This window comes from Tympanuchus pallidicinctus, unplaced genomic scaffold (assembly GCF_026119805.1).
Source record: "Tympanuchus pallidicinctus isolate F22 unplaced genomic scaffold, pur_lepc_1.0 scaffold29, whole genome shotgun sequence".
NCBI lineage: Eukaryota > Metazoa > Chordata > Aves > Galliformes > Phasianidae > Tympanuchus > Tympanuchus pallidicinctus.
In genome coordinates, this window is record NW_026294746.1 from 2,484,790 (window position 1) to 2,497,840 (window position 13,051).

Here is a 13,051-nt window from a genome sequence, read left to right on the forward strand (position 1 = left end):
GCAGCAGTGTAGAATCAGAGGGGGGAAAGCCTCATATGTTTGACAGTCGTGCTTTCTTTCTGTTGTTCTGCAGCTCTTGCAAGCACACAGGAGGAAAAAGGAAAATCAGTTGGTTTCATTTAACGAGGTGGAAACTCCAAACGATCGGTCAGGTGCAAAGTGGATCGATCGCTTCAGTTTCTTGACAGAGGAAATAATTCATCAAATTCTGATCTTCTGCCCCAGCACCCAAATTCCCTTTGCTAACAAATTGTAGCTTGCAAAAATCAACTTTTGTCCAGCACGTGGGGTGGTAATGTTTCTCTTTTTCATTCCTGGTCGTGAAATGTTATGCGTCTCCAGTGGGTTTTGGCTCAGCTAGGAGAGCCCTGTGTGTGAGCTGCAGCGATTGGAGTCAGCATGGCATGAGTTGGACTTAAATGGCACTCAGTGCAATGGGCCGCGAGGCCTCTGTCACCAGTAGGCAGTCCAAAAACGAGCCCAGTCCAAACAAAAAGGCATCAGGACTGGGAAGCTTTCTTCCTTGCTGGTGGCCTTGGCATAGCTGCCGTATTTTGGATGGGCTCTCAGGAGTGGCTGATGTCATCTTTCTTGCAAGCGGCCTTGAGCGGAGAGGAGGGCACGTAGCAGGAGCTTTGTCAAAGGGTGCTGAGCCCCAGCACGCTGCTGGGAACAGGGACAGAGGAGAGGAAGCAAAAAACTTCCGTGCCACTGCAGGATGAGGCCAGCGTTGAGGCGGACCTGGGATGAGATCCCTTGCTCTGTGATGGATGTCTCAGCCCTCTGTGGGTTGGGCTGAGGCTGAGCATTGCTGTAACGTTGTCTTTGTTGGTTTAATTTTCTAATAACATATTTCACCGAGCGATGCAGCCAGACTGGAGCCATAACCCAGAACAGCAGTTGGCATGAAAAACTCTACTGTATTTCTGACACTAGGGTCTTTTATAGCCGGGGTACAAAGGTTTCAGCACCAGTGCAATTGCAACCAAGTATTAAATATCCCAATTAGTGCAATTCACAGTTATCGACAACACTGTTTTCTTTCCAACATTCCCCAAGGACAAAAAAATGCTCTGTGCAAATTTGAGAGCTTCAGAAAGAGGAGGGTTCGGCCGTGGGATGCTGCAGTGCTCTCCATGCAGAGCTCAAGGGCTGATTTGGGGTTGGGCACCAGCAGAGCTTCAGCTCTGTTAGGCAGCCAAAGTAAAACAGACCCAATGGCCCCAATCCCCCACCTGAGAGGGGCATTTCATTTCCACCTGCTTTGTGACAATGAGGAGAACACCTTTACGGCCACAAAATGTTCAGTGGAAAATCATTATATTAAAACATCTCCAGTTTCGACTGTAGATCCAGTTGGGTTTCTGGCTGTGCCATTCAGGTCCTTCCTCATCCCTGCTCAACCCACAGTGTGTGACTGTTAGCAGGGCAGCTACTTTAAAGCATATTTTGTCCAAGCTCATTTCACTGGTTTCTTCTAGCTGTGCCCAGCAACTGTGTTCTTCTCATTTCCTCCCCTAGAACCTGCTGTCTAACTTCTTAATTGGCAATAATGGCACCAGCCTCCAAATACAGGTGTGCACTGTGCTGGTGAAGTGCAGGATCAGTGAGCACCAAACACACACACAATCACAAGGTTGGAAACGACCTGCAAGATCATCCAGTCCAAACGATCTTATCATCCTAAATTCTGTAGCTGATAAATTTTTATGCTTATTTGCTTCCTTCAGTTTCTCTTTCTGCAAAGCCAAAGAGAGAAGCTACGCAGATATGCCAGGTTTCAAGGGTTAAAAAAAAAATGACAGTGAAAAACCCCCACAAAACTGCCTTTTAAATAAACATAAGTGTTACTGATCTAGTTGTTTATGGCTCTTTGTTCCAGCCCATTTCTCTGACAAAAGCCAAGTGAAATTAGTGCTTGATGCCTGAAGAGAAATGGAAAGCCACAGGCCTCACATGAAAGGGGAAGCCGAGAAGTAAACAACCTCTGATTGCACGGAAGGGGTTGCGTGTTTGCTTAGAAAGAAATCAGTGAATCACAGGTTGTTTGCAGGCAGGAGAGGAATGAACAGTTCAAGGAGTGGGCACGTGGGACAGTCGTGTCAAGCTTATGGAGGAGGCAGAGCGTGCTGGGGTGTGAGGGATGCTGTGGTGCTGTCATCGTGGTCTTCCTATGATATTCCTTCCTGAAATCACTCCACTGAACCAAGGTTCCTGATTGAGGCCAGGGCAGGTAGAGCCTGAGAAGTTCTCTGTCAATGAGGGTCCCTAATTAGTGCCTGAGCTCAATGGAAGCGGCCGTTCCTTTGCTGGGGGTTCTTCGGAGCTGTGCTTCTCAGGCCATGAAGAGCTCCTTGGTCAGTGTAAACCCTTGCCTGAATGTAGAAGGGGAATGCAGTGGGAGGAAAGGAAATTAGGGCCTTTGATCTCTTATTTCATCTGCAAGGCATTGAGAGCCAAATGCTTTTGAATAAACAAGCTGTCAGAGGTAGGAAGTGAGCAGATCCACATGGGTTGGGTGGGGTGCTCTCTGCACAAACCAATGTGGAACTGATGTAAAGGGAATGATGGGATGTATCCCAAGCGTTCCGCTGCCTGGTGATATAATCTCCCATTTGTCATGTGCCCTGGCCAAGGCTGATCTCTGTGCATGCCAACGATGAGTGGAGGCAGATGCTGTCAGTCCTAAGACAAGTCAGGCTGGAAAAGACCTCAGGAGATCTCCAGCCTAATGTATTGCTCACCAATGAGTCCGCTTTGGGGGCACACCAGGATACTCAGGGCTTTGGTTGGTTGGGTTTTGAGAACCTCCCTAGATGGAGACTGCTCTACAAACTGTTTCAGCCCTTTTGGCATGCTGAAAATTTTCTTGAAATCCACTCAAAATTCAGGCCCGTTGCCTCTTGTCCTCCTGCCTTCCAGGAGGCCTGGGTCTGTCTTCTTGATGACCTCTCAGGTACTGGTAGCTCGCTATTAGGTCCTCCCAATCTTTTCTTCTTGAGCCTAAACGAGCCCATTGCCTTGGGTCCTTAGCTTTTGTTTGGAAAGAGGCAGCTGAAGGCATGCCCTGTTGCCTTGGAGTGCAGGGAGTGTGTTTTGGGGTCTTCAGATGGGCGCTTCCAGGCCTATGGATCATGGCATGGTGACCGGGTTCCCCCGAGGAGAAGCTTTCTTCCTACAGCCATTGCCCACTTCTGTGGGTTCCTACAGATCAGCCCGGTGCAACTCCCTGCTCTCAGCTTGGCTTTTTTGTTGTTGTGCCCTGCTCATTTCCAAAAGCAAATGGAGCGGAGAGCTGCTGCTGGTACCCTGTAATGAGGATAAAGTTCCCCCTGCCACAGCTGGAATGAAAATCAAGGTCATTTTACCCCATCAGGCTCCTCCTTTTCATCTCGGTCCTTCCCCAAACAAACACCTTTCGCTTCCTTAGTGACCCCAGCACTTGGGACAGCTGGGGCAGCACAGTCTGCCTGGTGGCTAGTTCCACACATTGCAATATTTATGTATTTCTTGCTCTCTCTCTCTTTGAGATCCTGCAGATTCTTGATGACTACATTTCATTTGTCTCAGGTTTTAGAATTTATTTCGGTGCCTCCAGTCCTGATGTCTCAGACTGGCTGAAAATAGTAACTCAGCCTGATCTTATCTGCAGCTATTACAGACTTCAATTATATCCTCCCGGGACTATCCGTTACTCCTAAGAAATTAGATCTTGGTCATTGTTTTCTTACCCCTTTCCCTGTCCTCATAAACCTTCAAGCTCTGGGTTTTGCTTTGATGGAGCTTTTCAGGAGCCAGATTGGCCTTTTGTAAGGCGTAAGATAACCACACGCTTCCCCAGATCCAGCCGAGCCTGGATGCTGAAGGTCTTTGATAGCTTTGCTTCACAATGCCCTTGGAGGAGATAACGCTGTTATTACTTTGCTGAGAGAGAAACTGAGGCACAGAGTAGTTGGTGCTTCCATTTCAACACACGTTTCCACTGGGTTTGCCCATTTCAATGCTGGGTTTGCCTGAATAGCAGGCAGATCTCAGGGCATTGCAGGCCAAGGAGTGACAAAAGATACAGAAGTTTCTCTAAGTCTGGGTTAGCTCCTGGCTCCTTGATCGTAGCAGAGCACAGTGTGATACCGTTGCATGGGTGTTTTCTGGTGTGCAGAGCATTTGTTTTACTGAGGTCAAGGCATGAAAAGAAAGACAAATTTATTAGACAAGATAAGATCAGAAAGATTAGACCCCAAACTCCAATTCTTAGCACCTCAATTGCTGCTATGTTTGCAATCAAGATCTACTATCTCTGGCTTGAGTCTTTCCCTAAAGTAAATATATAAAGTAAATATTTGTAACTCTTGTGGCTAGGATCTGCTCTGGATAAATGTTTTTGCAGCGTCTTGTGCTACAATGCTTCAAAGCCAAGCGGAGCCATTTGGCACCATCCCAGATCAATTGATCACCAGCAGCAACAACAACCTTTCTCTTTATTTAAAAAAGGCAATGTTATTAATTTTCCAGTCCCTGCTGTTGTTTAAATACAGCGCACTTTGCACTGGAGGCACTTGGTGTGGGACTCCTCCACTTATCCAACACTTCAGATTTCAGTACTGCACATCAGCCTGGAAAATAAACAGATGCTGTAATAGGGCTCACGTTCCCTGGTCTTGGCTGTCAAGCAAAGCAGGGAATTAGAGGGACCAGCAGAAGGTGGGGAAGTGTCCATTAGTCCCTACATCAACCTGCATGCTGCCTTGCAGAGGTGATCTTGGCATCTCCAGAAATCAGGAGCCAGCAGCAGGCAGGCAGCAGGGGGTGGATGTGGCTTGTTGAGCTGTCATCAAAAGATGAATCAGCGTATAGATTGTTCCACATTTTTGTTGAACCCAATAGTAATAATAATAATAAATAAAAAGAAGGTGGAGAGGATGTGGAAAGTATGGCTGAAGTTTGGGTTTTAAGCAATGTTTGAGTCTAAAGGCATAAAGCTACGAGACATCAACAACAGATAAACCACTCCATCCCACTAAGATGTGGGATATTTGTGGGTCAGGTTTGGCACCGCTGGGATGCAACCCCACCTGAGCTCTGCTCATCCTGGGCTCCTCCTGTCAAAGCTCCGGAGCTGACAGATAAATGTAACGAGCAATTATTTCCTCATTCCAGAAAGGTCTCACCTGAGAAGCTCCTACATTCAATTAGTGTGTTGGGAAGTCTCAATATGGTGTCTTTCTACATCTCTTTTAATCAAACAAGATTCCTGAACAAGTTCAGGAAGGACGTTTTAGGAACCAAATTTGTCCTCAAAATTTTAGAGGAGAATTTCCCTTAAAACAATGAAATCTGAACACTTAAATCTATTGCATTCTGAGCTGGTGAAACCCACCTTTATTACATAGAATGGTTTGAGTTGAAAGGGATCCTTCAAGGCCTCTGGTCTCCAATTCCCCTGCACTGAGCAGAGATACGTGCAGCTCTATCAGGCTGCTGATCATCATTTCTTGATGAAGGCCCCCCAAAACTGGATTTATTTAATTAAGAAAGGAACTCGTCTCCTTTTGTGCTCTAAAAGATGCATGGTGACATCTAGCGACTGAATCTCATAGGGCAAGCAACTCACAGAATAGGAATTCCCAACAGGTTTTTCTCTCTCAGTTCTGACTTGAGCAACTAAAAATATTTTTTAATTTGTTATTATCAGAAATTGAAGTTGTTGGTTTTTTTCTTTTAAAGATGCAAAAAAGAAGTGAACTCACTATAAGGTTGTGAGAGATTTTAGTTGGGAAGAAAACGCGTTTAAGAATATTCAGAACACGCAGGAGAACAGATGGACAACATCCACGTTACTTAATGTCCCTTTGAAACGGTTGGGGCTGGTCCACATCTGCAGCTCCTTGGCTCCTTCCCAGCTCTCTCCTTGAGGGCACTGATGGGGTTTAGAAGCAGTAGGGGAAAGCTCTGTGGGTTTCTTGTTTGTTTTGGTCTAGTTTGTTTGTTTATGTGGAGTGTTTGGGTGGTGATAAGGACATCAGTTTGGGAGCAGCCTGGGGCAGATGGCTGTGATGTGCGAGGCCTGGTGGGAAAAGGCAAGGGAGAGAGGGGAGGGCGGGCTTGGGCTCAGATGGTGGGCCTGGAGTGGTGTTCCTCTAGCTGAGCTCTTGTGAAAGAGCTGGGTTTGCATTTAGAGGAAACATGATGTGTAGTTTCTGTTCCAGAGGCCTGAATTATGAGAAAATCTCTCTGAAATCTTGCTTGGAGTTCCAGGTGCTGTGCGTTGGCTGCAGGCAGTCAGCAGGTGGGGTCACCTCAGCCCTGTTTGTTTGCTTCCCTCCTGCTGTGAGTGCCTGTTTGGGGCAAATAACCCCAGCGTTTGATGGAGAGCCAACCCAAAGGGCTTGCTTTGTGGCTGTGGGGCTGACAGCTGCCAGTGTAACTCTCTGATAGTCTGCAGAGAGTGCCTTAAATGTCCAGGGGGAAGCTACTGATGGAGGTAAAGCTGCTGTAAGAAAGTGATGTTGGATGGCTCAGTTCTGCTGCCACAAGCAGGATGAAAATCAGATGGATCTGTAGGGTTCTGGCGTGCCTCACTGCAAAGGGAAGAACTCACAGTAACTGGTTGTGCATTAAGACTTGCTCAGCTTTCTCCTCAGCCAGGGGAAGGCAGCAGCTTTCTGGATGAGCCAGGGGAGCCGTTTCCAGCTTCAGCCTCTGCAGGCTCCCTGTGTGGTCCAGCAGCAGTCCCTTCACCCCGAGCTGGAGTGTTTGCCTTGTGAAACAAAACCCTGCCTGCCCTTGGACACTGACTGCTCCTCTATTTTTCTGCGATCCATAAATCCTATTTTTAGGCAACTTGCTCGATAACTGGCGGAAATCCCAACGTCTATCTGGTTTGGTAGATGACCTGGGCGGTGTGCTTTGGATTAGTTCCCTTGACTTGCATTATTTGTCAGTCTCCTCTTCCTTATGCTCGCTTCAACAGCAACTGGATCGTTGGCGTTGGAGCTCCAACGCCTAATTTCATGTAGCAAAATAAGTCCTCATCTTAGGTTCAAGGCTTTGCAGTTGTGCCTTTCTTGACTCGTTTGGCCTTGGAACTGTTTCTGAAGTAGCTTTCTGTGGAATTGGATGACTGTGCTTGTAACGAGGCTTTGAGCAATGAGATCCCGCTGTGTCCCAGAGACAGGAATTTAAAGACAGGGTGGCCAGGTCCTAATAATGCATAGTTTGTTGTGCTTCACAGCAGCTTCGTTGGTGCAGCCCATTTCTCCATGCCTTCATCAGAAATTGATGGAGACCAATGAGTGAAGATTGTTCTTTTGCTATGACTTCAGGCTCAATGGGCTCAATGCTACAACATGGGCTCAATACGTATCTCAGAGCAAATGAGGATTCAAACGTGGCTTCACCTACTGCACAAGGTTTGCAATGGACAAGATCTCCTTGTTGTGATTTGCCACTGAAATTACTATTTCTGTAAAAGGGATTGCGTATTACTAAGCAATCCTAGCATTGTGTTACACTTGTTAAGCAGAACAAGCAGTCGCCTCTACAGCAAAAGTATTTTTTTATTAAAAATCACAGCACACAGACCCTTTGGCCAGTAACAGCACGTATGGAAGGACATAAATACCTATACAGTATACTTATACAGTTACCAATGTTGTCACAATCAATCGCAGGTTTCTAGCAGTTTATTCCCTATGTAAATGCTGAGCAAATACTGTGCCACTCCCTACTCCAAACAGCAAGTTTATAGCTGCAAAAAAAAAGTGCAATTTCATTCAGCTGTTAAAAATATACTCAGCACAGTACCCCCATTCCCTTTCATAAAGGCACACTTATCACATAGCATCCTTCAGCTTCACGCAGGCTACAGGGAACAGCTCTAGCTCCATGTTTTACTGGACACTACCTAAGTGGACTGTATTAGAAAGGAACAGCAGGCATGTTATGTTGGCATAAAGTAGATCCAGTTCCAGGGCAAAAGCGTATCTTGCACAGGTACGTGTAGCAACAGATTGGTGTCTTGCAGGCAGCGTGTTCTAAATTAAACACGGAGCAGTAAAGGTGTTGACAGTTTGTCGAGCAGGCAGCGATGGCAAGAACATGTTTCAACTGTGATGCTGGAGCTGAACAGTAAGGAATAGAAATGCAAACCTGAATCACCTTGCCCTGCTGTGCTCTTTAATCTGCCAAGCTAGAGCTGAATGGAGATCCCCACCCCCAAGCATAGCGTTAACAGGTAAGGAATACAGACTGAAATGTTCAAAATGAGGTATTTCAACTACAGAAAATGTAACGTTTGTCAGAAGCAAGACATGCAGGAGCTGTATTTGAGCAAACGTCACGTGGACAAGACTGAACTTTGGGAAAGGAAGTGTTCAGCTTGAGGAATGGTATTTGTAAGTTTGGCTTCTTAATTGAAACTGTAGGAATTCTTGGAAACACGAGGGTTTGTAGTGGAACAATTTAATATTGAAATGAATGATTTAGCCAGTCCTTCTTACACGCTAAAGGAGAATGAGGTGTTGTACCACTTCCAAATAAAATCTAGTTTCTAGTTGAGTTTATGCCATTGTCAGCTTTAAATATCAGTATCAAGATTTAGATACAGCCGGAGAAAATATCTCACAATCAATTTCTTGTTGTATTTGTTGCCTCTGTAAGAAGGCTAAATACAGGATTTATTTATTTTTTTGAAGAACCTGATGATAATACACAGCTGGATGGTCTTGCAGATCGACTCGGTGGTAGTCCTGTATGGATACCAATATGAACTTATAAACTCTGCACGAGAGTGCATCAGTGTCATCACTGATACCCAAAAAAGCTCAAGTGCTCGCTGTTCTGCACACTACCAATACTATTAAAAGCACAAAGTGCTTATGAATAGAAAATTGGGAAACCAGCAGAAGCATGACTTAAAAAACAAAAAGCCAACGTACCAATAAGCTGCTGTCAATAGGAATGCCATAAAAAATAAATCTGTTTCTGGGTGATTCTGTTTTCAGGTTTTGCAACAGAACTTCTGATCTAGCTGATGCAGACCAACAAACTGTTTCCCAGAAGCAGAGAAACACCCCCCAGCTGCCGGACCCACGGAGGTCAGCCACCCTCATGACTTAAGAGAGACAACAGTTACACTGTGGTTGTTCAAGTATCAGATCATCTCCAGCTACCTAAAGATGTAAGAAACTGCCCAAGAGAACTTCACAACTGTCAAGTATTTGCGTGCATCGCGTTTTCCATGGTCAGAGATCAGAAGGACACTCAGCACTCCTCCTTTTTTAATGCTGCCCCCATCACAACTGTCAGGGGCAGTAAGTGCCAGCACTGTAAACAACTCCCACCAACATGGACGTGGGTTGAGGTGCTGAGCAGCACGCTCTCCTCAGCTCCAGAGACACGCAGCAGATTTCTGGCCCACTCTTCAGATCCCAGGACTTGAAACAACAGCCTGTACACCAACAATCTCAAGCACTGCTTGATACAAGATTCCCATGGACACTGAAGTACTTCTGTAAACAAATTTAAAATATGACACTTAACTACCTTACTTTTCCTACACATAACATGGTCTCAGTATTTATAAATACTCACATTACAAGCATTTAAGCACATACATACACACAATACTGCTTAACCCCAAATAACAAGTAGGTATTTATAAAATGCTGGAACTGATTTAAATTTTCTGTAATCTTGTTTAGCATTGAATCATTGTTTTGGAATGATACAACTTGCTGAAAAGCACATCTGCTTGTCAATACGTGGACATGCATTGGAATGGACACACACTAAAGTAACTTATTTCCAGTATCTTATTTTGTTAAGTTTGTTTCAGAGGGAAGTTGGATTCATTCGGATTTTCCTACTAGAGAATCATCCTTTGCAGAAGACTTCTCTTAATCCCCAATAATTTAATCAAAACAGGAAAAAAAATAACAAAATAACATCCTCTATTCCTTTGGTACAAATTGCTAACTTGCTAATTTAAGAAATGAAGCCAAAGATACTGGCAATGATTTGTTTTCTTCCTTTGCAATTTGTGCCTTCCTGCAGGTGAGAGCAGACACTAGCCCCGAGAGAGGAGGAGATCATGGGAACTGTATGAAAGTGCAGCGTGCAACAACCAGTAAAACTGATGGTTGGGAACGTGCCATTCAGGCACAGAAGTAAACACTGCTCATACTGAAGGACCTGTTGCTGACAAAGGTTATTGGAAGTCAGTGGCTCTGCACTACTGGAAAAAATATTGGTGCACTACAGCAGCTGCCATCAAAAATGTTAGAATTACATGCTTGCCTGAAAGTTTGAGGGTGAAGTTGTCCAATGATCTGTTCTACAAGTCAAGAAAGTCCAGTCTGTGCTTACTGCTCAGTACTGTACTCGATGCTGACAAGTTCTGTCAGGGCTAGAATTCTTTGTAGAGCAGACAGGACAAAGGGAAATAATCCTATTTACTGACATATCACTTGAGCAAGTAACTTAGACCTTCACTAGAATTATTTTTGTTCCACTAGGAGATACTGCTGGGGAGAAAGAGGGAGTGGGACTGTCAGGGAATTTGTTTCCTTAGAGCACTGTGCAGCTCCAGAAATAGAGAAAAGGCTGTCTTCAGACAGGGCTGCAATTAGGGGAAAAAACAACACCCTTTCTCTAAATGATGACCAGAGCAGCCTATAAAGGATAATCTTGACTATATGTAGTTTGCTTTCTTATCTGAGCTAGCCAGTTTAGGGCAATCTCATTTTGACTTCTGAATACCATCCACTGACCTAATTCTGCTAATGTATGTTGTACCCAAGTGCTCTAGAATAATATAAATCCGAAGGCTACAATATCTGACTGGGCAGCAGTAGGATTATTTGCTGTTTGGGTGGAATGCTGCTTCAGACGTACTGGGTTTGGACAATAAACTAAGAACACCATCTATACCTAACAACTGAAAGCTAGCTTTGTAGCATAACTATGTGCCCCAAATAATACGCACTACCTGCCAAATGCTGTATGTAACTCATCCAGCTTTCTACATACAGATTTACTCTGTAGCTGCCAGATAATTTATGTACAAGATATCTTTAAAACAATAACAAAAAGAGACAAGTTACATAGAAAGGTCTAATAATTCTATTCTTGTAAATCAGAGCACTCTCCAAAGAACAGACTCTCTCCCTCCCTTAACGTGAATATCTGGTGCAAAATCATTCTCCTTACTTGAATGCTTGTGACAGACACCTGTTCCCACTGGCAAAAGCAACCAATTTGCAGCCGCGTTCGAATTTTCAAACCTTGCCAAACTGGCAATTGTTTTTTGCCAATAAATAAATACCAGATGTTAGTTTCACAATCTTATACTGTAAAGGCCTGCCATGATCTTTAGCAGATATATCATAGAATCTGTTAAAAATCTTCTAGCAGCTTTTGATCCAAGTTACCTCCCCCAGAATTCTGTACTATCATCTCGCAACCTACTGTTTGCCTTCAATCCTGTAACGTGAGCCTTTCCAGGTTTTTGTCATATCTTTCTCTTCTATAAACAACTTTACATCATGCCACAGCAGTAGCTCTCAGGAATTTCAGGGTTTCATTGATTGTGACATAATGAATCGTGCAAAATCTTTTGAGTAATTTTTTAAGCCCTAGTTATTGGGATTCTCTCCACGTAACAGTAACCCAGCTCAGAGAGTCCAGTAATAATCTGCCTTTTCCTTCCTCAGAATTTCAGGGGATGCCATCCTTCCTTTGGCAGCACTGGGAAGGTGGCACTCCCCAGTCATACATGTAAGAAAGCCTGAGCTTAACCTCCTCTTTACAGAGCTTCCCTTCTTTAGCCAAGGTCTGGTGCTTTTCCAGCATGTCCTCGATGCTTTGCTTATGCGTTACTATGTACTTATTGTTGCAACCCCGTGACTTATACTCAGTGTCAAAACGAGGATCGTGCACTCTTTTGACATCAATTGGAGCCAGCCAGACTCCCAGGGAGACATCCTCGCTCTGCCACATGTTCAGGTAGTCTTTGTTGAGCCGCAAATAGTGCACCAGATCTGCAGAAAGCACATAACCTCCACCTAGGGCATACGGCAGGTAGTAGTCACAGAGCACCCAGGCACTCTCTTTCCACTTCCCACCAGATTTCACTCGCCCACGGCCGGAAAAGAAGCCCCAGTAGAGGCGACGTGGCTCCTTGGCTCTCAGATCTTCCACCAGCACATCCAAACGTACAAACGTATCATCGTCGGCCTTCAGGGCGAACTGGAAGTCAAGGTGCAGATCCAACCAGACGTACGTGGCCAGCACTTTGGCGGTCAAGTTCTCGTAGGAATCCTTCAGCTCCGGCAGGAGAAGGAGATCCCTATGGCGGTTCTGTTCCAGCTCCAGGCTCCGCAGCTCCTCAGCCCCCAGCCCACCTGTGCCGATGACGAAACGGCTCCAGATGTTGTGCTGAGGAGGGTGGCCGGCCGCTGCCAGCCAGGTGCTGCGGATGATGCTGCGGCGCTCGGTGTACTTGGGGCCGCTGGTGATGAGCACCGCCAAAAAGGCCGACTCCTGAGGAGGGGAGGGCGGCGGGATGGCAGGCGGCCCCCTGACACCCCATGGCAGAGGGGGCTGCTGGTGGGGCAACCCGCGGGGGGCTGGCAGCGGCCGCAGGCCCTCAGAGGTGCACTTGGCCAGGTAGAGCAGGACCACAGCGAAGAGCGACAGGCCGCCCAGACCCAGGGCCGTCTTGTGGCGACACAGCAGACGCAGCAGCTTCATGGAGCCTGCAGGCCTCGAGGCCCGGACTCCCCCCTCACACACACCAAAAAATTTAGGCGGGAACGGCAGCAGCTGAGCGGGGTACGGCCTCCGAGAGGGGACAAGCTTCCTGCGGGAGCCCTCACCGCGCTTTGCCTGCCCTTCACGGCACCTTCCAGCCTCTTTTTTTTAATCAGAGAAGCACCGGCCCAGGCCCACCCTACCTGCCGGGCCTTCGGCGCGGCCCCGCTGCGCGAAGCCCTTGCCGCTCCGCCCGCCGCCGCCGTGTGGCGCGGCCCCGCCTCCCGCCCCGGCCCACACA

The 13,051-nt window shown here is 46.3% G+C and overlaps 1 protein-coding gene across 1 annotated transcript; it reads right to left on the minus strand.

Annotated features, from left to right (window-relative positions):
• Window positions 1-11,098: 11,098 nt before the first annotated feature.
• Window positions 11,099-13,023, minus strand: B3GALT6 (beta-1,3-galactosyltransferase 6). The gene has a single exon (XM_052691919.1). It carries the CDS (start codon window positions 12,748-12,750, stop codon window positions 11,716-11,718), a length of 1,035 nt encoding a protein of 344 aa, XP_052547879.1. The 5' UTR covers window positions 12,751-13,023; the 3' UTR covers window positions 11,099-11,715.
• Between the last annotated feature and the right edge of the window lie 28 nt (window positions 13,024-13,051).

Coding starts and splice junctions, on each gene's coding strand:
- B3GALT6 (XM_052691919.1), bottom strand. CDS start 12,750: ATGAAGCTGCTGCGTCTGCTGTGTCGCCACAAGACGGCCCTGGGTCTG.